Consider the following 26,910-nt stretch of genomic DNA (forward strand, 5'->3'; position numbering starts at 1 on the left):
CTCAAAGAATCTGCAGACACACCTCCAAAGCTCAGTCTTAGAAGCTGGTTTAGCATTTTTGCTTTTACACACTACTGCAGTTCCATCAAAACCCTTTACTTTCTCCACTGCTCAGTATAGCATATGTGGGGCATTTGGGCTCAGTGTTCATAACTGAGAATAGTGAAAATAATAAAAATAGCATGTCAGGGCAGAAACACGTGCTGCTATATTTAGAGAAAAAAATAATAATATAATAATAATAAAAAAAATAATTTAGCTACACATTAAATCACATTAATATTTCATACAGACACGTTTAATTCACCAGACCTGCTTCTGGAGAGTAGCCTACTTAAGAAAACTGATTTAAAATGACTGATTCTCAGTAATAGCAGCAGTTTTCAGGATCACAAGAACATGAGTAACTATAGCAAATATAGAGGACTTTCTAACACCTTTACCTCAATTACTCCACCTCTGAGATTCATTTCTGTGCGAGTGAGCGAGCCGAGCTGGTTGTTTCTACTTAAAAAGTAGCTCTGCTAGTTGTTTCATTTGTAGTGCTGAAACGGCTCTGATTTGGTCTTTAAACCACACAGAGGGGAAAACTGGCCTTAAGCAAATTAATGAAGGCAGAAAAAACATTTAAATAGATAAATAAATAAATAAATAAATAGATCCAAGGTTCTGTATACTCTCATCAAGCCTTTAGCTGCTAATTAACTGGCTGCTCGTTACTACTTTCTCATGCAATAACTAGAGTGAATAAGACATTTTACAGAGCTTCATTTACTTTTAATCTTTTGCACAATCCTAACTTAAGCAATGTTTATATGATGAGCTTGATTCCTTTTCATTCCAATCAATGCCTTCTACGTCATAATAAATGATCAATTAGCTCTAAATACGGACCTTCTAACACAGAGTGTTTACATGCAAACCAATAATACAGTCATTATCAGATTTCTGTCGTGTAAAAAGCACACTCCAATTTCTTACACTGGATTAAAGGTTAAGGCTGTTTCTAGAAATCTGATTAAGAGGCTGGATTTGAGCTCAGCATTGGGGTGTTTCAGTGCTGTAAACTCTCACTCTGATTTCTTTTGTTTATCTCTGTCTGAGCATGTGTGAAAACAGCGAGCAGCGTTTAAGACAGCACCTGCGAGACGAGCACAGCACTTCTGGAGCGACGCTGAAACCGACAAGCTTAAAATGAATTATTTAAATATTATTCATCTTCTAGATGATGTATCTTCATATTTCTGCTAAAGTGACTCCATCTTGATGAAACTTCGGCATGAAGTATATGTTACGTTTACGTCACGTCTTATTCTGTGAGTTTATTGGCTGGTTGTAAAGCAGAAATCCGATTACTGCCTGACTCATGTAGGCCTGGAGTTCCCCCATTATCTGATTACTCAAGAGTATGAAAACACACTGAACCAGTTACTGACACAATCTGATTTTCTGCAGTTATCAGATTATTAAGCGTAAACACACTGAACCAGTTACTGACACAATCTGATTCTCTGCAGTTATCAGATTAAGTGTAAACACACTGAAACAGTTACTGACACAATCTGATTATGACATGCATGTAAACACACTCAATTATTCTCTATCAGAAAACACAGTGATGTATTTTACTTAATGTGTACTATGAGGCCTAGTCTGAGCACAGGGTCTGAATGAACTGTGCTTTTCAACAGAGCTTCTGGTCAATATCAATAAACGATGTGCTAAACATTCTGAAGCATAACACACAAATGAAGGTGCTCTGAAAAATGTCTTGTTCACACTGGTTACTGCTTAATAAAGCAGCAGTGAGCAGCCATTAAATTACCCGCTACTGACTTGATAACAGCATCAGAAGGGCTTTATAATGTCCCCCTATAGTGCAGTGTTGCCGAATGAATGAATGAATGAATGAATGAATGAATAAATAAATAAATAAAAACAATGAGGGTGAATGCAGTCTGCAGTAGAATAATATTACTGTGCAGGTGTTCATGGCAAAGCCCTCGTCCTGAGCTCAGCCCTTTTTAGAGTCATGACTTGTGGTAACTAAAGTGCATCACTGCGAAAGTGTGCAGGCTTCCAGACCTACGACACAAACACTGGAACCAGGAAAACCAGTACATATACAAAAGTACCAGACATGACCATGCATAATACTGTCTCCCACAGCCTTGTGCGCCCTGTTAAACTGCTCTAGCAGGACACGACTGTTAAAGGAATACAGTGTTTTTTAGTCTGACCTCTATCTGCTGGATCTGTAGCTTATACTCAGTAACCACAGGCACTATTTTCTAAAGAAAATTATACTAAGAAAAAGAATGTGTATCAACAGCTGCCCATTGGATTCTATTATAAGTGAGATTCAAGGTTTTCTGTTCTTTTGTTAAGCACAGGGACACGTGACTGACCATAGGCTAGAGATACAGCACTGAGAAATCAGGTTAAAAAGCACTGGTGTACCACTTTAAAGGGGAATTCCACTGATCTTTCAAAAATTCTCCACAATCCAGCATTTGAGATGTAAACAGAGTGATTCAGAGTGGTTTGGTGTGAAATGGTTCAGATTTCTTTACAGTGGTGGTGATAGGAACCAGAGGTCGCCATGACTACAACACAAATATAGACATTTTATTTACTATCCAGAACCACCAGTGAACCTACACAAGAATTTTATATGGAATGTTGATGATGGGAAAGTAGTGAAAAGTGAGGGAGCTTTTAGAGGTGGACGACTGGTTCCTATCACCACCACTGTGAACAATTCTGACTAAGTTTCTTTAGAACAGAGCGTTTCACACCAAACCACTCTGAATGACCCACTCTAATACATCATAACCTTTTAATTATGCAGGAATTTTGAATAATCTGTATCGGGGCTACTACTACGCTGTGTAGCTAATGCTAATACTGGATTTAATTTAATTTCTAGCGACCTCTCCTCTGAGACCCTCTCGGTTAGGTGTGTGACCTGTTTGAGAGGCTCATTGTTGTTTATTTTATACAGTAAAACCCATGTAGATGGTCAGGACCCCTCTGGGTGTGTATCAGTGGGGGTTGGATTGTGGGGCTCTGGCTCTGTGTGGGGGTCCGGATGTGGCTGTGTGTCCGGATGGTGATGCTCGTGATTGGCCGGGCAGGCGGGGTGCTGTACCTCCTCGTCTTTCTCTCGGATGAGTTTTTCCGTCTCCGTGTCCGTTACCCCCGGCACCATGGGGATGGGGAAGTCTGTGCCGCTCTCTCTGGTTAGTTTACTGCAGGCGAGGAGAAAAGAAACACACAAAGTTCAACGCTTTAGAGACATAAAAGGGCTTATATCCTACATTTTTCATACATTTTATTTCTTTTCTTTGTGTGGTTTTATGTACCAAACCCAGGTGTAATTCATTTTAATTAAATTAATGTCATTTATTTCCAAACTCTCTTTATTCCTTAGAATTAAACAGGCTGTTTGTGTTACTGTGCCTTTAAGACTGATGTAAATAAATTAGCTCTGTTCTGATTGGCTGGCCCACTCAAAAAATAGTCTAGGCTGAAATACTCCTTATAACTTCAGCATAAATGGGCAGGGCTAAACTTGTATTTAATAAATAAAATTGTAGGCTGAATAATATATATTTATATGTAAATGCGTGGTTTTTGGTGACACCACAGAAAAAATAATTCAAAAATATAGCCGCAAGCGGCAATGAGCGGGTTCAAGCATGCAACAGCAGTATGGGCCTTTCTTCAGGTTTAGCCCATTAGGCCTAAAAAGGCCTCAACCTTTTCGCTTAGCCCATTAGGCCTAAAAAGGCCTCAAGCTGTGGGTCAAAGAACTTTGTCTCTATCTCACTCTGATCAAAAGTTACAGGCAAAAATATGAGTAAAGTTGAAAAAGATGAAAAGTTGAAACATAGGACTAAAGTAAAGTATGAGCTCAGTGAAAGTGTGTCAGAATTAGTAAAAAGGCCACAATAAGGGATGATTCTCAATCAGGGACCATATCCAAAGATGTTTACCAAGTTTTGGTCAGATTGACCTTTTGACCTTTGTATAATAAGCCTTTGTATAATGTAGTCTTCGAATGAATAAGCCAAAATACCAGACAAACAGTACATTTTTTGACATAACATGTAATTAGAAAGTTGTTCATGTGAGTGACCTGAGTCGTATGGAACCATTTGTTTATCTGTCGACCTTGTAATAACATTGTAATAGCATTTTAATTGATTTTTAAGTGTTTTTGAGTGCTAAAGCGCCCCCTAAAGGCCAATCTGGACCAAAAGTGGCATGCACCATTAAAATCTAAATATGTAAAAATCCTTAAAGTTTGGAGATGATCTGACCAAAAACTGTTGAGTAATAGCAAATCAAGTTAGCAAAGCCATGGCCACAGTAATTAATTGATTGTTCCACAGAACACTCAGCAGAAAAGTGAACATGTTTTTGATAATTGTTTACCTACACATGCCAAAGAATTTTTCCAGACCAAGTTCGAAAAGATTGGATCAAAATCCAGGGACTAGTTCGAAAAAGTGGCTTTTTAAACAGTTACCGATTACAAAAAAACTATGCAGTTTTGTAATAAATATGCATTTGCGAAATTGTTTGGAATAACGTACTACATATGATACATAAGAGGAAAAGGCTCTTCTGAATTTTTTGACACCAATTACTTGAGGATTGGTTAAAAATTGTAGGACTAGTTTGCAAAAGTAGGTTTCGCATATTATGCAAATTAGCTCAAAATCTCAGTGGGCAGAGCTAAATGGTCCAAATGGCAAAGTTGTTTGTTTGGACCCAAGGAACTAGGAAAAAAATATGTCTTGTCTGGGAAAAATCTGCTTTAGGAGTTATAGGCCAAAACACGTTGACCTGCGTGATAGTGCCCCCTTGTGGCCGACTGGGTTGATTCCTTGCGCCTGAGTAGCGGGAGGTACTACTACCTATTGACCTATTATAAGTTTCAAGTCCGTAGGACTTACGGTTTAGGCTGTGCATTCCGTTCCATGGTGGAAAAATAATAAGAAAAATCTTGACAATTCCAATAGGGTTTAATGCATTGCATGCTTGAACCCTAATGAACTGTTTTGGTAGCTTAGTCTCTAAATAGAATGAGGAGTGAATGGTATGTTTAGTAGAGTTTAACAGTCAGTGTGTCCCAATTCAGGGGCTGCGTCCTTCAGAGGCTGCATCTGAAGGCTGTTTGTGTCACAGCGGCGCGACTAGACTGTCCTATTTCGAAGGCTCCTTCAAATGCGGCCCCGAAATGTGTCCTTTTCCACGGCAACGAAGGATCCATCGGGTGGATCCGTCGCCAGCCAACATATCCCAAGTTTCACTGCGTGCCGGCGAGGATTCGAGAACATGGCAGCATCAACAGAGAAGCGAACGCCGGCTGAAGAGACACTTTAATATATAAGTATTGGGTTTAAACTGAGGCGAATGGCTCACGATACAGACGTAAAAAAACAAAAAAAAACTCATCAGTAGCTGGCGGTGAAGCTCTAATAAATGAAGAAAAAAAAACTGAGCTTCTGGCTCCATCTTTAAAGAACATTAAAAGAACTTGACGAGTTTTGTGACACAGCGGTGCTGTGACACAAACAGGCAAAACGCCGTAGGGCAGACCGTCTCATTTCAGCTCATTCTTCGCGGGTCGAAGCGTCCTTCAAAGGACTCGCCTTGATAGAGCCCCCTGAGTTGGGACACACTGTGCATTCACATTCTGCATCAAACTCTTGTAGTTATAAAAAACAATAAAAGACCCTTTTTTGGTTCCAAAATGTTCAGTAACTACTACTTACAGAATAGTAACTTTCACCTGCTACAGAATAGTAAGTAGTAGTTACTGTAGTTACAGAATATTAAGTAGTAGTTACTGAACATTAAAGGGCTAAATTTTCTTTAGTTGTGTACTAAAAACGGTCATGATTAATTTGTACGTGACCATTTTCTACATAACGTCTCTTTCGCACTCATAATTAAACAGGCTGCTTTTGAAACTGTATGATAAACAGACTGTGGCTATAGGTGCTCAGTTTTATCGAGTTTGTCTTGCACACATTGTTCTATTCTATCCTGTTTTTTTTTCCACGAGACGCAAAAATTCACCAGAGGCTGCCATCCCGTTTCCATGGCAACAGGTTTTATTGACTGGTTCTGAACATATCATCATGTTAAAGAGACGTATACAGTAGACAGTACTTAATAGTTGAGGTGTAACTTCGGCTTTATTTACACAGCAGGTAAAAGTGACCCAAGTCTGATCTTTTCTCTTCATATGTGACACAGATGTGTGTCAGTTTGAACAGATAAACACACTCAATCTGACATTTTCAATTCCGATTTGAGACGCTTTTATATGTGGAACGGAAATCTGATACGTATCCGATCTGTGGCAGTGCGACTCAGTCTGAGCAGCCAGATTAGAATTCATGTGGCTTTTACGTCAGTTCAACTCGACGTTCGTCATAATTTCGCACTGCTGAGACTCATAAACATTTGGGCTGATGTTTCTGTACCAAAAAATTCTAAAAGACTAAGAGATTTCGAAAGGAATGTCCGAACGCGGCCGTAGGAGAACGAGGCTGCAGCGTTAAAGAACAGTTAAAAGTCTGAAAGCAAAGTTTAAAGAATTCGAGAAAGCGAACCAAAGAAGTGACCGCGCCCCTTTTTACAGCGAACTCGAACATATTCTGGGTGATGAGCCCAGCTGTCACTCAGTGAAGATTCATGATGGCTCCTGTGATGCTGGTGAAGATGAAGCTGATCCTCCGGGAGCGACTGGCGTTTGTTGGCAGTCGTGATTGTTTACCTCTGGATGAGCCGCGTGAAGCAGCGTGACGCTGATCTGTTCAGACTGATGTCACATACAGATCACATTTAAAAGATAATGTGAACAGCCAAATCAGATTTGGTGAGAAAATCTGATTTGGGACTTTTACGTGCTGTGTGAACATAGCCTAGAGATTGGTCGTGTAAGTGAATTTAGTCTGAAGCCCAGTCCTGTAGTTTAACGAGTTAATGACATGTTGACATTGGAGTTTGAGTGACACAAATATAAGGTGGAGTTTTGTAATTGATATTTTTTAATTGATATTTTTAACTGCTAGTTTTGTAATTGATATTTTTAATTGATATTTTTATGGGCTGTGTCCTTCAGGTTTCCCCATTAACAATTAATTGCAAACTATTCAACGGTTATTGATCAAAATTATTTGCTAAAATCTGCATTGCTACACTATCAAAAAAAATCCCCAGCTCTTCAAGGGTTCTGTGGTAAAGATAATGGTCCTGTAAGAACCACGAACGCTCAAAGAACCATTTGCATGCCTTAATTGTTTTTCAGATGGAGAATGTGCTGTACATGTAGAACCTTTATGAAAAGGGTTCTATGCAGCACCAAATAAGTTCTTCTATTGTTATGATGTGTAACAGCAGCTGAACCTAGAACCATATACAACACATTCTCCTTCAATCTGAAGAACAATTTCACCATGCAAAGAACCACTAAAGCATGCAGATGGTTCTTTGAGTTTTCATGGTTCGATATAGAACCGTTTTACTGAAGAACCCTTGATGAACCATTTTTTAATAGTGTAGCTTTAACAGTATTCTCCTTGTATTTATTTTTGGAGGCATGCAATGGACATAGACTCGCCACTAGGGGTCTCCAAATCCTTGGTTTCAATAAGGGGTCAAAATCAGTCTATTTATGTCAGTATATATTTGACTGATTTTGACCATCAGACAGTATTTTGTTCTGTGTATTATGTGGTGTGGAGTGAAAATGTAGAACCGTTCCACATCATTTCTCCACCTGTTTCAATGAGTTACAAGTGAGAAATAATTCATATAACACTTCACAACATTACCGTCAGTGACCGCTGTCACTCCTGAGGGTTAAAGTTCACATGTTCTGTGTGTTTCTTACTTGCGGTTCCGCTCTTTCACCACCATGCGGGTCATGCTCTGGATGCACTGGGCCCTGTAGTTCTCGTAGTGGGTTTCACGGGTTACGTCCTTCAGGTCCTGCATGTGTGTGCGTACCAGCATGTTCCTCAGCTTCACAAAGTCACAGTGCGCAGAGTTCTCCACTGGAAAACACACATCATCAATCAGAACCTCTTAGAGCGGCAGGAGATATTTGATTAGATTCCATAATTAAAATATTCAATAAACGAACATCTTTGAATAACCAACATGTTTTCTACTATTATGAAGCCGAGCTCTTCAGTGGAGGAACAAACGATAATCCAGATCTGCAGACTCTGGCAGTTAGAGGCGACAGTAACAGTTTCGTCTCCAGGTGCAGTCCAGTTAGGTTTCCTACAGCTCTCGCATGCTCTCAGTCTCATTTACTACAGATAATAAACGGGAGCTGGGCAGCTGTTCAGAGCTGTGAAGGCAAGTTATTCTGTGGCGGCTCATAAAGACTTTGTGTTCTGGTATAAAGTGGTTTTGAGGAGCTTAAACATCATCACTTCCCTCATCACTGAAAGTTGACCAAAACGTTGTTTTCAATTTTAATGATTTAAAACACCCCTGCTCCACTCACAGCTGTTCATACAGAGCCAGACACATGTTCAGGGTTGCCAGATTGGGCAAAATCAGTGGTTTACCATTTTAATGCAACTTGATATGAAAGTTATGATTTACCAGGAACCCTGTTTTTTTTCATTATAACATACATTTATTATTTCATTTTAAAAATAAAATCTTAAAGACTGTATAATAGTGCAAAACAATGACAATAATAATAATAATAATAACAATAATAATAATAATACATATATGTTTGTAAGTAGAATAACTTTTATATGTCCAGCTTTTACATTTTGTTGATTTTGTTAGTGTAAATAAGTCACACATCCTCTACAAAGACACACTTCTGCACATTTTAATACACAATTACTGTTTAATTTGCAGAATTTAACAAATGGGGGTAACACTGTTTTTAAAGTTATGGTTATATTTATGTTTTTGTTATTCCAGTATGTTAAACTGAGCAGATAAATAGAAGCTGAGCACTGAATTTAGGTAAAATTGTTGTCTCTATAGAGGATGTGTTCACTTATTTTCACTTAGAAAAGCAGTAAAAACATGTAACGCAACATAGCATCACTTTCCATCTCTGTTTTTGATGTTTTTAATATTTTGACATAATTTGAAAATCCCAGCTGCCCTTTGCACTGTGGTAAAATATCATGATGAATGGACAAATAGAAACCGTCCCAAATTACTGGGAATAAATCGTTCCTGCATTTAATTCCATTCTGATACGTAGATACATCTACATATACATATTTATCTATATTCACACACACACACACACACACACACACATAAATATATATGTTGAATTTTTCCGTTCCACCTTAAATGGTGCAGCAGTTACATTCTGGAGCCTCAGACACTATTTAAGGTGGGACGGAAGAATTTGAATAAGAAGCTGGCGAATGAGAAGTGACTTCAGCCTTGTAAAAAGTCAAACGTTGAGAGACATTTTACAAGAAACTGTTCTACTTTTAATGAAAATTTTCCTGCTGGAGATGCGAGAATAGCAGCTATAGCTGAGCTAAAGCTTAAAGTAGAGCAAAGTAAGTCTGTGTTTTCATTTATATTATATTTTTAGTCTTTACTAGTACATCAGCACATACTGAGACACATTTACAGACACAATTTTAAAATGGACATAAAATGCTGTGGCTCCCAAGGTGGTTTGATTACTTCATTTTGACACTAAATCTTTGGCCACATTTTTGTTACAGACATCAAAACAAACAGAAACGTCGACAGAATCAAATCTGTCCATACAGAATATGAACTGACTGTAAATGAATTTTATGTTACTAATAACGTAATTCATTATGTAACTAATAATGTAATTCATTACGAAAATACACATTATCGCTGCTGGAATAAAACCTTTTTTTTATGTCCAGCTGTTTTTTAAGTCCAGCTTTTCTTCACATTTTATGAAAAATTCATGATGGACGGATCAACAGAAAAGGTCCAAAATTACCTGGAATAGAATCACAGTACCAGTAATGCACGTTAGAAATTATTACATTTGTCCTTCTCCTATAAAATTACCGTTCTGGAGTTTAGACTTTAAGAGTTAATAATCAAGCCACTGTAATACCTTCTACGATACCCCAGGGGTACAGACGGCCGCGGACCCTCTTGCCCTTCGCCTCCACCACCGTGTTGCTGCCGATCACAGCGAACGGAATGCTGTCCTGCAGATGGGAGAGAGAGGGAGAGAGAGAGAGAGTCAGAGAGAAAGTCAGAGAGAGAAAGAGAGTCAGAGAAAGAGAGAGAGTCAGAGAGACAGTAAGAGAGAGAGAGAGAAAGAGAGACAGAGAGAGAAAAAGAGACAGAAAGAGAGAGATGAGGAAAGAAATGACCACTGTATCAGCTCCACTGACCATATAGTTTCACTCTGTAGTTCTACAGTTACAAACAGTCCATCTGCTTATCTACGTACTTTGTTACCCTGTTCTTCAGAGGTCAGGACCCCCCATGGACCCTCACAGAGCAGGTACTATTTGGGTGGTGGATCATTCTCAGCACTGCAGTAACACTGACGTGGTGGTGGTGTGTTAGTGTGTGTTGTGCTGGTCTAAGTGGATCAGACACAGCAGTGCTGCTGGAGTTTTTAAATCACCTCAGCGTCACTGCTGGACTGAGAATAGTCCACCAACCAAAAATACCCAGCCAACAGCGTCCTGTGGGCAGCGTCCTGTGACCTATCGTCTCTGACTTTACATCTACAAGGTGGACTGAGAAGGTAGGAGTGTCTAATAGAGTGGACAGTGAGTGGACAAAAAAAACCTCCAGCAGCACTGCTGTGTCTGATCCACTCGCACCAGCACAACACACACTAACAAACCACCACCACGTCAGTGTTACTGCAGTGCTGAGAATGACCCACCACCCTAATAATACCTGCTCTGTGGGGGTCCTGACTATTGAAGAACAAGGTAACAGAGTATGCAGAGAAACAGATGGACTACAGTTTCAAGACTGTCCGGCCTTTAATGGTCAAACTGTACCTTTAATTCCTGGTCTTGCTGTTTGAAATCCTCGTCCTCATCTGAATCACAGTCTGGAAACTGGTAGATTTTGATCCCATATTGCTCGATCTCCTCTCGAATCTGCATGATGTGAGTAAAAAGAAAAAAAACAAAAGTTCTATTAGAACAAAGCAATCTGAAGTTTTTTATGCTGTTGTCAAGGTTGATTACTTGCCTTGATTTTCTTTTTCTTGACCTCGCTGGGCGTGAGTGTGTCTGCTTTGGCCAGCACAGGCACAATATTGACCTTCTCATGTAGGGCTTTCATGAACTCAACATCTAAAGGTCTGAGACTGGACACAAAGAACCAGACAATTATAATGAATCACAATACTGAGACGATTTCACAACTAGGGATGATCATACATCACACAAGTGATCATCATGTCAGTGTCACTGCTGTGCTGAGACTGGACCACCACCCAAATAATCGCTGGGAAACAGAGGTCCCGTGGTCAGGAACTGACCAGTGGTGAACGGAGTAGAGGGGTGATAAACAGTGCAGCATCAGATGGACTGCAGCCTCTAACTGTGCACCTACATACTGGAAGCACAAGGTAGGCATTTCTAATAAAGTGGCCAGTTAGTGGAAGCACAAGGTAGGTGTTTCTAATAAAGTGGCCAGTTAGTGGAAGCACAAGGTAGGTGTTTCTAATAAAGTGGCCAGTGAGTGGAAGCACAAGGTAGGTGTTTCTAATAAAGTGGCCAGTGAGTGGAAGCACAAGGTAGGTGTTTCTAATAAAGTGGCCAGTTAGTGGAAGCACAAGGTAGGTGTTTCTAATAAAGTGGCCAGTTAGTGGAAGCACAAGGTAGGTGTTTCTAATAAAGTGGCCAGTGAGTGGAAGCACAAGGTAGGTGTTTCTAATAAAGTGGCGTGAGTGGAAGCACAAGGTAGGTGTTTCTAATAAAGTGGCCAGTGAGTGGAAGCACAAGGTAGGCGTTTCTAATAAAGTGGCCAGTGCAGTGGGATAAAATGGACAGTTCTACTAAATTAGATTTTTATTGCTGAGTCATTTTCTCACTTGGAGGAGAGCTTCAAAGGAAGGTGACCTTCCAGACTGATGTAATTACTAAATATTTCCAGAAGAGGGCGACTTTAAACAACAACAACAACTGAAGGACCTCCATACAGTACCATAATAACAGATCACAATACAGCTCAGAACTGTAAATTATTTCATTCATGAGTTTACAGTCCCACCAGGACGTCGCTGCCTTTCCCTGATTGTTTCAGGCTAAAATGTTTGATTCTTCAAGCTGCTTCTCTCAGTGTTTGCACTATTTTTCGTTTTGTGTGGGGAGAGTTTGCAAGAAAACTGAGATAAGCCTGATATATTTCTTCAACTAAATTATGTAACAAAACTTGTATACAAAATAAGCACTATATGTCTGCAATCAAATATTCAGAGAAAAAGCAAAACAAAGTGCTTTCCAACCTATTTAGAAGAACATCCTCTGACTCTGAACTAGGCCCGGGCTCAAAAAATGACTAAATACATTTTTCCTTTATATTGTTAAAAATATTGAATGTATTTGCATGTGTAAATATATATACACACAGACATACACAACTTTTAAAATTATTGAAAGCTGCTGGTTAATCCACAGATTGTGCTTATTCAGATGTGATCTGAACTTGATAGAAGATAAAATTCTGATTTTCTTTTGCTTGGTGTGCAGACTCTGCTCTTGATAGCTTAACTTGAGTATGAAGTGGAACATTTTGAGCCTCAAATTATGTAGGAAGCTGTGTAGAACGCAATATTATACATCTCATTTTAAAGTATTTTTTTAGTTTTTATGAATGGCTTTTTTGCAGTACGGTGTGTGTTTAATGCAAAAGTAATGATGTGAAGTGACAAAATCGTGAGTCATTGCAAAGATGTGCAAATTTGTGATTGATCACTGCTGGAAAGACTGATCTATACAGTAAAGAGACTGCAGGTGTGTGACACTGTGTGTGCATGTGTGTGCGTGCGTGTGTGTGTGTGTGTGTGTGTCTGAGCGTCTGAGCGCGTTCTCGTACCCGTGACCGAAGGGGGAGATGAAGTACAGACAGCAGTGTACGCGGTTGTCCTGAATGTTTCTTGCGGTTCAGGCCACTCTCGTCTCTGAAGTACTGCTCAAACTGCTGGTCAATGTAGTCCGCCACCGACTTCCAGCTGAGGGAGTAAACACAGAGACACTGCAGCTCTGAGCAACAACTACATTACCCAGAATTCCTCAAATCTAATCTGAAACTCTACATATCGCTGCTGTCGGAAGAAAACCTCGAAACTCCATTTTTGTTGTTTTTCAGATTTTAACATCATTTGAAAATGCCTGTTGTCCTTTACATTGTGTGCAAATTTCATGATGAATGGACTAAAAGAAACAACCGAAAATCACTCGGAAAAATTTCTGGTTCCACTGACTTACATTAAAAGTGAAGTAGGATTTTTCCTTTTTCTGTAAAGTTACCATTTTGGAGATGCAAGGTTTTCTTCCGACAACAGCGACGGGGTCTTTCCACAACTTTTCCACAAGGAAGCTGCACTCGAATGACTGAGTAGCAAATACAAGTCGGGCAGTTTCCATGTTAGGTTACATTATATGTTACATCAAAGGGCCCATATTCTACATTTTTAATGCTACTTTTCTCCCTTAAAGTGTATTTAAGACATCTATGTGTGAGTTTATGTACCAAAAACAGTCATAATTGATTTCTACATGACTGTTTTCCAACCTCTCTTTATCTCTTAGAATTAAACAGACTGTTTTTGTTACTGTGCCTGTAAGACTGTGCATGAGCTCTGTTGTGATTGGCCAGTCCAGACTGAAACACTGCTTATAACTTCAGTCTGAATGGGTGGGACTAAACTGCTGCATGTGGAATAGATAGATGTATGTAAATGTGTTGGTTTTCATGACATCAAAAAAACAATGTAATAAAACAAGTTTTTGCAGCTTAGTTTCCATATATGGACAGATTTGAGTGAGTTTGTCCCACTTTGCTGCAGTAACAGCCTCTACTCTTCTGGAAAGGCTTCTAGATGTTGGAACATTGCTGTGAGGATTTGATTCAGCATTAGTGAGGTCAGGTACTGGTGTTGGATGGTCAGTTCTGGATCATCACTCCAGAGAACACAGTTCCACTGCTCCACAGCCCAATGCTGGGGGGCTTCATACCCCTCTAGCCCACCCCATGCTTGGCATTGGGCATGGAGACCTTAGGCTCATGTGCAGCTGCTCCAGAGTGTCCCATTCGATTGGTCAGTGCTTTTCTAGGGAGATTATACCAGCTCCATCAGCAACGGATGACCACTGAATTCACTCAATAGAATGACTGACTGTCTGGATCCTTTTGGACACATTGTTCATGTAAAGGCTGAACAGCTTTGGGTGGCAATTTTCCAACTTTACGAGTTAACAAGGACTGTCTATACGCACCATGAGATGAGAACTGTTTATACGAATGGTTTTCGAGCAGCAAATTAAATGCAAAAATGCTCACATTTGAAAAATTATCTTCAAAATGTGGCTTGTAAGTATTTATTCTGGTGAACAGGAAACCTGCATACCACTCAGTGTTGTTGACCGCATCCCCAAAGCCTGGTGTGTCCACTATGGTGAGCTTCAGTTTGACGCCCTTCTCCTCAATGTCCACCGTGTGTTTGGTGATCTCCACTGTCTGGGTGATTCTCTCTGCACATAGAGAGACCACTGAGTCTAATACAGACTATGCATGTGTACAGATCACAATTTAAAAAATAATGACAGCAAATATCAATGAAGGCCTCGTATTGCCCACTCACTTCTTCCTACACTGAGAGATGCTATCCTGGAGAGTGCAGTCATCTTAAATCTAGTCAATATAGTTAACATTACTAATAATCAGATTGCTCTGAGAATGTTATAAGACTGATTAACCTATTTCTAGATGTTTTTATTTAATTAATTTAATCTAATGAAATAGGGTTATTCTATTGGTTTTAAGCATTATTTATTGAAAAAAAAGCACAATTATGTGCCATTAGAATGACAGTTTCACCAGATTAAACTAGAATAGCGCATTTCCTGAAAAAAGCAGTGACTGCGCAGCACTCACCAAGATAGCATGTTTTGCAGTGCACGCTGTTCGATATTACTGCACAATTCATCAATATGCTTAAAAAACAAAAACAAACACAACAAAGGACAGGTGAAGGTTACCTTCAGCATTGAGCAGCTTTCTGTCTTTGTAGAGATCTGTGAGGAACAGGCTATTGACCAAAGTGGACTTTCCCAAGCCGGACTCTCCTAAGAGATCACAACGAGCGAGAATCAGTAAGGGAGAGATTTAAAGGCCCTATGTAATACATTCCTACATGTACTGTATATAAGGTCCACTCATGACTACTCATGTACCATTACTGCATGACTATGACCTATATATATATATATATATATATATATATGAGCTCTGTTCTGATTGGCTGTCCTGTATTGTGCCTCATTCAGACAGCAGTCTGGGCTTCAGCCTGAAGGGGCGGGGCTACACTGCTATTAGCTGAATAGATGGACAGATGTAAATGTGTTTTTGTGACATAAACGATGAATTCAAAATGGGTCTCCACAGCTTACTTGGACTAATTATTCTTCAAAATCTCCATTTTAATTTTTTAAAACAGGGAATGCTCGTCTTACCTGCTACCATCAGAGTGAAGTCGAAGCCCTTTTTCACAGATTTGCGGTGAACCTGATTTGGCAAAGTGGCGAATCCCACATATTCTTTATCCTGATCCTACAGAGCAAAAGAAAGAAAGAGGGAAGGAAAGAGAGAGAGAGAGAGAGAGAGAGAGAGAGAGAGAGATGGAGCAAAAGAAAAAGAGAGAGCAAAAGAGATAAAGAGAGTGAGAAAGACAGGGAGAGAAAGAAAGACCAAGAGAGAGTGGAAGAGAGAGACAAAGAGAGAAAGCAAAAGAGAGAGTGAAAGAGAGCAAAAGAGATAGAAAGAAAGAGATAGAGAGAGAAAGAAAGAGTAATGGAGCAAAAGAAAGAGCAAAAGATTAAGTGAAAGAAATGGAGCAAAAGAAAGTAAGAGTGAGAGATGGCGAAGGAAAGTAAAAGAGATGGAGCGAAAGAGAGAGAGAGAGAGAGAGAGAGAGAGAGAGAGAGAGAGAGAGAGAGAGAGAGAGAGAGAGAGAGAGATGGAGCCAAAGAAAAAGAGCAAAAGATAGAGAGAGAGAAAGACCGAGATATAGAGAGAGAGAAAGACCGAGATATAGTGAGAGAGAGAGAGAGAGAGAGAGAGAGAGAGAAAGACCGAGATATAGTGAGAGAGAGAGAGAGAGAGAGAGAGAGAGAGAGAGAGAGAGAGAGAGAGAGAGAGAGAGAGAGGGTCCTGTTAGCTGCAGCACAGTTTGATCTTAAAATGGAAAAAGTCAAAAAAGTCTGAGAGAAACATCTGAAAGAGGAATAATTTGCTAAAATTATATAACAACATGCACTAATTTTGTCTTTTAGTTCAAACAACACACAGCACAAACAGTGAGCTGAACACTGAAACCACGTCAGAGCCAAAACAGATCCTGACGAGCTGCTCTGTGGTGGCAACAGACCCTAGCTGATATAAAGACGTTTATAAAAAGGCAGCCACCTTTAATTAGACCAAATTACAAGCGCAGCGAGGACCACCAGCATGGGACCTACAGCGTTTCAGACAGACCATCAAAGATCCGGACCCAAACTGCTCCGTCCCCAAAAGGAAGGCACAAATTAAACACGGTCAGAGGAGGCAGATGGATCCGCTTTTCTTTTCTACAGTAAAGTGCTGCTGTCTGTTTGTCTGTCTGTCTGTCTGTCTGTCTGTCTGCGCAGGGTGGCGTAAAGCTCTGGCTGCTGTGGTTCAGTCTGAGCCCTGTTTCTCGCTCCATTCCAGACCTAATGTCCCAAAGCCAAACACAGTTTCCTTTCTAGCAGAGAATTCAGGATAATACGATGAAGCCCTGTCGTCACAGAGCACCTGCAGAAATGAAGCACCAACTTTCAGCCCATTAACTTCTGTCATTAGCTTACTCACAGCTAGGGCCGGGCAAAGAGACAATATATATATTAATGGTGATAAATTATGTTGATATGCTTTTCTGAACATATCGTGGATATTCTCAGACCTCAAACTCTGACCGGTAGCATTGAGGCAATTCGTCAGTATATTTCTGTGAAATTAAACAGCAATTTCCTAATAAAAATATAATAAAAATAAAAAAAACTGACCAACTGCATGTTTCATTATAAAGAGAGCAAAATTAGTCCTGTTTAACTGGATTTAGTTCCAAATACAGAATAAAAAAAACATTGTGTTCAGTTTTTGATAGTATTTTTTTTTAAATACTATCTTTTATATTATGTATTATTTTCTTTTTACTTTGCCCCAAACTGATCAGATATCTAAAAAAAAAAAAATTAATATCGTGACGTATCGTGTATCGTGAAAAAATTTTCTTGAAGTATTGTGATGTATATTTTTGGGCCATATCGCCCACCTCTACTCAAACTTATAGCATGGCAAAAAATCAAATGTATACACTATACAAAACCTTTTTGAAAAGGGCTCTGTGTAGCACCAAAAAGGGTTCTGCTGTTGTTACAAGCTTGACATCGTAACTATGGAAGAACCCTTTTTGATGCTATATAGAACCATATACAGCACATTCTCCATCAGTTTGAAGAACCATTTAATCATGCAAAGTATTCACTGTTCTATATAGAAGAACTGGATTTGGTGCCAAATACAGAGTAAAAATGATTGTATACAGAGTTTCTGATATATATTTTTTTTTTAAATGTAGCACTGCTGGTTCTTTTTACTCTGCTCCAACTGAAAAAATGAATATCGTGATGTATCGTGAAGATTTCTTGAAGTATCACGATATAAATTTTTTTTGGGGCCATATCGTCCAGCTCTACTCGGAGATAATATGGTGAAAAATCAAATGTACACACAAGTGTTCTGCTGTTGCTACAAGCCAGACATCGTAACAATAGAACCCTTTGATGCTACATAGAACCATTACTTAAGTTCTATATACAACCATCTACAGCACATTCTCCATCAGTTTGGAGACCCATTTAATAATGCAAAGAACCCTTTAATCATGCAAAGGATTCTTTGAGTGTTCATGGTTCTGTACGGAACCCTTTTCTTTACTGAAGAACCTTTGAAGAACCATCATTTTAAAGTGTGGACACAACTGATTTCTCCACTCACATCGAGTGTAGTCAATCAGCCAGGAGTTCTTAAAGGGGAACTCCACCAGATCTTCAAATTTTGGTGGTTTGAGAAGAAATGCTCTATTCTAGAGAAACTTACTGACTCAGAGTTCTTTACAGTGGTGATGACGGGAACCAGAAGTCATATTACAGGAACATGCTAACTCTGAAATCTGTAATAAGGCTTAGTCTCCATGACAACTGAATTTCGGACAGTAGCTATTACAGAATAACAGTTCCTGACTTCATAATTTCATTGTTAACTCCAGATAAGAAAACAGAATCACACAAACATCCTAAGTAGACTAAACCTCCTAAATACTGTCCTAACTTTAGAATAAACCCCAACAGGGTCCTAACTTCTGTTTAAGGTCCGTTTCTATGGTTTTTAGGCTGCTGTGTCAGGCAGCATAGTTCACTACCAGCATAATGAGCTCCATTTATTTCTACTGTAAAACGCTGCTTTCACTGTGAGATGTTTTTCTTTTCTAACTCTGCGTTTTAAAAATCTCAGACGCTGCAGACTCGATCTCCACCGTCCCCTCTGATTACCTTCGTGTGTTAATGTTGATGATGAAATATTACAGTGATGGTGGTGAATAATGAGGAGACGGAGCTGAACGTGTGTCTGTTTATTAGGAGGAATAACGTTAGCGCAGCTCATGCAGCCCCCAACTACATGGTTTGTTTACATCTCAACCACTGAATTATGCAGATTTTTGGAAAAATCCCCTTTATAACAGCTTATCACCTCAAAGTTGGCTGAATTTTGACCTAACTTTGTCTGTTTTTGCATAACAGTATTTAATGCAGAGTTAAAAAAGAAGTTTAGCTTATTTTTATTTATTTATTTAGTTAATTTAGTTTATGTATGATGCTAAGCTTTTAGTACTTGTTAGCTGCATTAGTTAAGCTAGATTCAGTGCAAAACTAAAGACTGTCAGTGTTTTAAATGACTATTTATGGGTTGTTAATTGCTGATTTGCCTGTTTTAGGTTTGTAATGTGTGTTTTGTTTCGTGAGAGCATCATGTGTTGCTCCCTATCCTGGCCAGGACACTCCTGAAAAAGAGATTTTTAATCTCAGAGGTTTTTCCTAAATAATAATAATAATAATGATAATAATAAATACAATTAAATATGGTAATAATAATAAAAAAAGAAGCAAAATTCAGAGACTAAACATCTCTTCGCTGATTGACTACATTTGTGGAGGGTATATTTTAGCTTGTTCCCACTTATTGGTCCTAAAAAGTCAAATTCTTCAGTCCAGATCCAATGCGAGAACAAAGCGTCCCCTTGCTTCCCTCTGCAGCATTACCTCAGAGGAGTCGTAGGGGTCAAAGCGACCCCAGGGGCTCTTGGGCCTGGAAGGGCTGATGGGCGAAGGCAGGCTATAGTCCACAAGGCCGCGATGAACGGCGTGTCTAGGGTCATGCTCTAACTCCCCCGGGGCCCTGCGGCCAGCAGGAGGCCTCAAAAAGGTGGGCGTCCCCGGGGTGCGGGGGCTTTCATGACCCTCGCTCTCACTGTCAGCCCCCGGCGGCCCGTGGTGGGGGAACGAGTGGCCCTCTCTTGGGGGGTTACGTCCCATGATATTCTCCAGCTCCGAGTCCTCCGAGTCGTCCTTGGAGTGGCTGGAGTTCTGGGGTGGGTTAGGTTCAGGTTCAGGGGCAGGGTCAGGGTCAGGTGGGATGGGCAGATGGAGCGGGTAAGCACAAAAAGGAGGATAAGTATGTAGGTAGATGGAAAATAAGGATTAAGGAAAGAAAGAAGAGAAAACACTCAGTTTAGTGATTAGACACAAAGCATTCATGTGTTAATAGAATGAAGGATCTACAAACAGACCTCTGAACCTGTCGTCAGCATCATGCCTGTATTAGGAACTGGGTCAAAGCCGTTTTTCTCCATGGTAAAAATGAACTGCGTCCTGCTGTAAACTAAAATGGTTTACAGTCGATATGTGTTGTCGTGGTCATTTTCCCTGTGAATGTCATCAGGTCCTCTGAGTTTCGATGTCTTTAGGGAATTGAAATGAGTATTAAGCTAACTATGTAACACTGAACTGACCAAAACACCCCAAACAAACCAGCAGGTTTTGTCCAGTGTAGTAGTTTAGAGGCCTTGGCAGTCTTAGGCTGCAGTTACAGTAGCTGGTGTTGATATATAACAGTGCTGAAACTTTATAATAGACTAAGGCCCAATCCCATTTCTTATCTTCACCCCTACCCCTTGTTTTCAGTGTCTCCTTGCCCCTTAGAACTGAGTCACAAGGGGTAGTGGTTTAAATCTTCCCTATGAAATGGGACTCTCAAATAAAAAGAGCATTACTTCATTAACAGCTACTAGTGCTGCTCTGTAGGCGACCCTGCCAGTCTGCAGTGACAGCAGAGGAGGGTAAAGTTCAGCTCCTCACTGTTGAGTTTTAGTTACATTTAGGGCTGCTGCACTATTTAAGGTGGAACAGAAAATTTAGTTAGCTAGCTTCCTAGACATCAGCATACTACTAGTGATTTTTTTATGCTTGTTATGAAGAAAACAACCATAATACACTGAAATGACATTAAACTAATATAATACAGTGATTATCATATTTTTTTAACTGAGAAAATTCTCACATTTGTGGGTTTCTTTGGTCTCTTGTTCAGCTATCTTGTCAGTTTTTCTTTTTTTTATCAAAACACTCTGTTTGGAGTCTCTGAAAATCCTCCATTTGGAGGGTAATGTAAAGTGTTTGTTTGTAAACATCTGTTGGTGTTACTTGTACAGTGGCTGTTCTAATAAGCAGGATTCAATGTGTGGAGCTCAGTCTACCTTTTATTAGACAGTGCACACTTTTAATAAACATCTCTTTAGCGTTTAGTTAAAATTCTACAGTATTTTCTGGTATTTATCTTTTTCATTTAATCTGTGTCACTGCCTTATACACTTTAAATTAAATTAGATTAAAACACTCATTAGTATTAGTGGTGAATAACACTAACATTAAATGACATCAAAATTGAGAATAGCAGCCTTTATAACCACTGAAGTTATGCAGGTTTATATCGGATCTCATGAAAAGCTTATGCAGGAAATCACAGAGCTTTATGAATGCTGACTTTCAGTAGATACTGTATATTTTATTATAATTTTAGAACAACCGTAACAGTTTGTGTAGCAATTTATGTCTAATTTTTGTGTTCGACTGCAAAGTCTCTTGGTTAAATTAGCTAATATAAGCTAACACTTCAGGTATCACAGCCAATAAAGCATCAGAGCCTCTTCCTGTGAGGTCTAGTTAAGGGAAAATACACATTTTGGTTAGAGAAAAAGGCTAATGCTAACAGCTAATCTTAAATGTTGCAATGCTGCTTCAAATGTGATTCAGTTACAGGCACCTTCATCACAATACACCACGGACAGCAAGGTCTCGACGTCAGTTTCGGACACAGCCAGTGAGCCATAAACACCTGAATCAGTACTAAGAAATGAGCAAGGGTTGAGCTGTAGTTAGTTTTCAGACAGGAGGACTGAAAACACTCTTAAAAAGATGGTTCTTCAGGGTTCTTTAGTAAAGACAATAATTCTAAACAGAACCATGAACACTGAAAGAACCCTTTGCATGATTAAAGTGTGAAATGGTTCTTCACATTGATGGAGAATGTGCCTTATAGCACCAAAAAGGGTTCTTTTATTGTTACAATGTCAAGCTTGACACAATAGAAGAACCCTTTTTGGTGCTATATGGAACCCTTTTCAAAAAGGTTTGGTGTAGAACCATCTACAGCACATTCTCCATCAATCTGAAGAAATATTTCACAATTTAATCATGCAAATGGTTCTTTGAGGGTTCTTGGTTCTATATAGAACCATTGTTTTTACCAACAAGCCCTTGTAGAACCATCATAGAACCATCATTAGGTGCGTGCGTCAGACAATAGGCCGATGTCAGTGGCTAAAATGACTGGCAGAAGTGTATTAACAGCCCTGCTGAAGCTGAAAAACCATGCCGTGTTACTGTGAGCATAAAAACGTGTGGGTTGAGGATGTTTCCCGACTCCAGACACCTCGAGGGATCTGCTTGGCAATTTCAGAGTGATATATAGCTCTTTAAGTGTGGCCAGACAAGAATCTGTCCGCACAGCATATTCAGCATTCACAGATGGTTCACTGGACGAGATACATTAGCAGGTGTTGATTGAAAGTGCACACGTGGCACAAAGACCGTTGCAAACTGGATCAAACTGACAGACAGGACCCGACGTGGACCTGCAGAGGAGCCTTTCAGTGAAGGCAACTTTCTTCACAACAATAAAGAAAGAGTCAAAAACTGAAAGGAAAGCGCCAAATAGGACATCAACTCACATTATGATGCTTGCATGACAATACTGACCCCTCCATTGGTCATCGGTCCAGCACTGAAGACTCCAGTTTTGTTTTTTGGTACCTAAATTCTTCACTTTTCCAGGTGACAGAAGTGTCCCCAAGCACTGTTACACCACCACTCTCAGCATCAGGATGTAAACTAAAATGGTATGTTGATGTCAGAATTACTACTTCGTGAAGAGTTTGCTAAAGTACGCTAGTGAGGAAGCTAACACTGACATAATTAGCAATTTATGCTAGCCTCCACAGATTGTGTGCTTGCATTTTGACATATGGACGGACATAACTAGAGTTTTGCTTGATGCTACACACGATTCTGTGTTATTTTAGTTATTTTTGAGTGAGTGTGCTAAACAGTGCAGTATATCATTTCATGTCAATCACTGAGTGTGTTTACATGCACTCAATAATCTGATCATAATCAGATTTCTGCAGTTATCTGATTATTCAAATGGTCATGTAAACAGCATAGTCCGATTTCTTAGATCAGAGTACGTTCTAGAGATCCAATAAAGAAAGCTGGATTTTAGCTCAGTAATCAGATTTCTCAGTGCATGTAAACTCTTACTCTGATTTCTTTCGGATTTCTCAGTCTGTGCAGGTGCGAAAACAGACGGCGGTACCGTAAGCGAGCAGCGTCTCTCCAAAAGCGTTTTGCTCCATCTAGTGGCGACGCTGCTCGCTTACGGTACCGCCGTCTTTTTTCGCACCTGCACAGACTGAGAAATCCAAATACATGCTTGACAAAATGAAGGATTCAAAATATTCTTCATCTTCTAGATGATGTGTGTTCAAATTTTCAGGTAAAGTGGCCCAAAGTTTCAAAAAAAGCCACCACATGAAGTTTGAGTTTTACGTGATGTTTACGTCACGTCGTCTTCTGTGAGTTTATTGGCTTATTGGTTTATTGTAAAGCAGACATCTGATTACTGTCTGAGTCACGTAGACCTGGAGTTTCCCCATTATCTGATTACTCAAGTGCACATAAACACTCACCGTTGTTCACACCCCCCACTTTTGAGCTCTAGCATTTCATTTTAGATCAAAAGGATCCAAAAAAAGAACAGAGACGTAAAACATCAGTTTCTATACTAATAGATGCTGGATGGACTGAGACGTTTCACTGCAGTTCTACACATATAAATATAAAGATGCTGAGAGGAGCTCTTGGTCAATGAGGAACCCTAAAAAAACTGTGTGATGTTTAAAAAAAACAAAAACAAAAAAAGCTGCGGAATGTACTTTAAGTTTTACATCCCGTTTACGTTTCGTCTTCTTCTGTGAGTTTATTGGCCTTTTGCAAAGCAGAAATCTGATTACTGTCTGACTCATATAGACCTGGAGTTTCCCCATTATCTGATTACTCAAGTGCATGTAAACACTTTGGTCGGATTACTGACAAAATCTGATTTTCTGCAGTTATCAGATTATTAAGTGCATGTAAACACACTCAATAAATTAAGCTAACTAGAATTGAAGGTAGCCCAATTAGCCACTTTAGAATAAAATCATTACCCGTTATTATGACAGTTCCAGCTGTCTCGAGCAACTAGAACTAGGACCTTAAGTTCTGTTGGCTGCCACTTTGGTCAGTTCATGTTTTTAAATGTGCAGAAATAATGCTTAAAAAGGTTCGTAAGCAGTGGTTCTAGTTGCTGAAGCTTTTAGTGCACAGCTAAGGTTTCCCAGCCCCGACCAGCCCAAGCTGAATAACAGTGTCTCAAAGCAGCGGTGCAGATCACCTGGTGGGAAAAGTGATGAAGCAGCTCAAGAGAGCCTCTCAAACAGTGGTCTATGTGAAGGGTTTGGCATTCAGTGAGAAGCTGTACAGCACCAGTTGAACAAGCAAGCTGATACTTGGTGCCAAACTGCCAGTTTACTACGAATCACAGAAATTCCCAGCCACTGTAGACAAAAGACTGGCTTGCTAAATATGATAGCAACATGCAGCAACGTAACGGTTTGCTCCCAGAAAAGTGAGGAGCACCTAAATGAACACCTGTGGTTGACGGGATGCACTCAAAAGCACTAAAGGTAGACGTGTGGATGTTACCCTTCCTGCCATTAGCATCAAGAAGATCCACAGCAGGCGCTAGGAAAGTCAAGTACCTGATCAGCCTCAACCTCCCTGGGTTTTGGGGACGTCGGAGTGGAGTCCTGGTCGTCGGACGAAGAATCTGGCTCATGGTCACTGTCCTCCATTGCTACAGGAGCTACCGTACAATCTGCCATCTCCAACCATGAAGGGAGGAAGGTTTAGGGTGGAAGGTTGAGGAGGAGGAGGAGGAGATAGGTTCCATTGAACAGGGCAAAGGTGAAGTCAAGGCAAACGAAAGAGAGCGACAAAGGGCCCCATTACGTCATGGCCATTTTTGGTGGAAGGGATGGACAGGGGAAGAGGAGAAACAGAAAAATGTGAAATGATTAAATCAGCTGTGTGGAGCGGATGAAGCGAGGTCTGGATCCAGCCACTGGAAATTAAAATTGGCGCCAGAGAAAGCAGTTCAGGCTGTCTACTTGAACACAAGCTGCCTATGTGAGTTACGCCTGGGAGTGTAAGATATCCGCAGTGCTGTACATGCAGCAGGCACTTCTACAGTGTCTGTAAATGAGGTATAAATACACACAGTATAGGCCTTCCAGTTTTATTCAACTGTTTATTTGTGAACTCCCTACAGCTCGGCGATCCTGCCAAGTTCTTAAAATATACAGCAGCGGCCAAAGCAGAAACAGGAATCTGTGATACTCTCGTTATGTAATGCCAGAAAAAGTCAATACTACCATATAGAGTGTTTTACTCTCACCCACATACAGCTCACCAAACTATTCACAGTGAAGAGGGCGTGAGCAAAAGCTGAAGCCCAGAAAGTAAGACTTTCACTCACTGAAGACATTCATGTTCTTGTTTTTGGACCATTAAAGGCCATTTTTTATTTCTGAATAACTGAATTGTTAGAATTGTTCACAGTGGTGGTGATAGGAACCAGGCGTCCACCTCTAAAAGCTCCCTCACAGAAAGTTACTACATGAAATGGTTGTGAATTCACCTCCTGATGACTGAGACACTGTTTTATGCGCTTCCACTTAACTTCCTGTACCTTGCACTTTACTAAATACTCTGCCACCTACTGTACCATCTTCTACCTCCACACCTAGTGTGATTACTTGCACATCTACATAGCATTGTAATATCCATTACTATATATAGTATATGGTTGATTACACTCACTCTACATTCCCAGTGCAATATTATATGTCTCGGTGCAATATTATTATTTTTAAGTTATTGTGTAAGATTATATGTATATATTTTAGTTAAATTGGTTTTATCTATTCTTCTATCCTATCTATAGTTTTGTTTATCTATGTGTAAATACTGTTCTCTGCATAATTTGTGGAACTCGCACTCAAGTTTTTCACTCACCTGTGTCCCTGTACTCTTGTGATGTGACAATAAATCTGATTTGATTTGATTTGATTTGATTTGATAGTTTTGAGAATTTATCATGGTTTTTTCCATCATCAACATTCCATATAAACTCAGAAGACTCGTGTAGGTTCACTGGTCGTTTTGGATAGTAAATAAAATGTCTATATTAGTGTTGTAGTCATGGTGACCCCTGGTTCCTATCACCACCACTGTAAAGACATCTGAACCATTTCACATCAAACCACTCTGAATCACTCTGTTTACATCTCACACACAGAATTATGCAGAAATCCTGAAAGATATGAATTCCCCTTTAACAAAAGATTGCAGGACTGAAAACTTTCCAAACTAGACAGGCACAAAAACAGAAACTTGAATCTTAAAGACACACAAGACAAAGTGTTCTTGTCTTCTTCTTAACAGATTTCATTTGGTGGCTGAAGGGAAGCAGGAAATTATCAGGCCTAGTGGGGGGCTGGTGACCCGTTTTCAGCTCCACTAGATCAATCTTCAATCTACTTTCCAACAGCCTACACTGACCTATTTTAGGACAGTGGCCAAGAGTACAACCACAGCATTCTCAGTTTAAAAAAGTGATGTGGGAATACAAAACTGAACCTGAATTAACCTTGATTTATTTCAATTCCAGGTCAAAACGGTCATTCGGTGTAAAAAACTCAATATAATATCAAAGTTTTCTGTATTTATCTACTTTCAGCTTCCATTCTTTTCAGGACTTCCTCAAAGAATCTGCAGACATGCCTCTAAAGTTCAGTCTTAGAAGCTGGTTGATCATTTTATGATGTAATCAAACCCATTCAGT

At 39.7% G+C, this 26,910-nt stretch overlaps 1 protein-coding gene across 1 annotated transcript in view; it reads right to left on the reverse strand.

The window, feature by feature from the left end:
* Positions 1-24,876, reverse strand: part of sept4b (septin 4b) — a 30,807-nt gene extending 5,931 nt beyond the window's left edge. Inside the window, 11 exon segments of the mRNA XM_036556762.1 lie at positions 3,152-3,251; positions 7,916-8,078; positions 10,127-10,223; positions 11,040-11,141; positions 11,236-11,353; positions 13,087-13,145; positions 13,147-13,222; positions 14,621-14,744; positions 15,252-15,338; positions 15,726-15,822; positions 24,767-24,876. Coding sequence (XP_036412655.1) covers positions 3,152-3,251; positions 7,916-8,078; positions 10,127-10,223; positions 11,040-11,141; positions 11,236-11,353; positions 13,087-13,145; positions 13,147-13,222; positions 14,621-14,744; positions 15,252-15,338; positions 15,726-15,822; positions 24,767-24,859 — 1,116 coding nt within the window. The 5' untranslated portion in view covers positions 24,860-24,876.
* Between the last annotated feature and the right edge of the window lie 2,034 nt (positions 24,877-26,910).

The sequence above is a fragment of the Colossoma macropomum genome, unplaced genomic scaffold (genome assembly GCF_904425465.1).
Source record: "Colossoma macropomum unplaced genomic scaffold, Colossoma_macropomum, whole genome shotgun sequence".
Classification (NCBI taxonomy): Eukaryota; Metazoa; Chordata; class Actinopteri; order Characiformes; family Serrasalmidae; genus Colossoma; species Colossoma macropomum.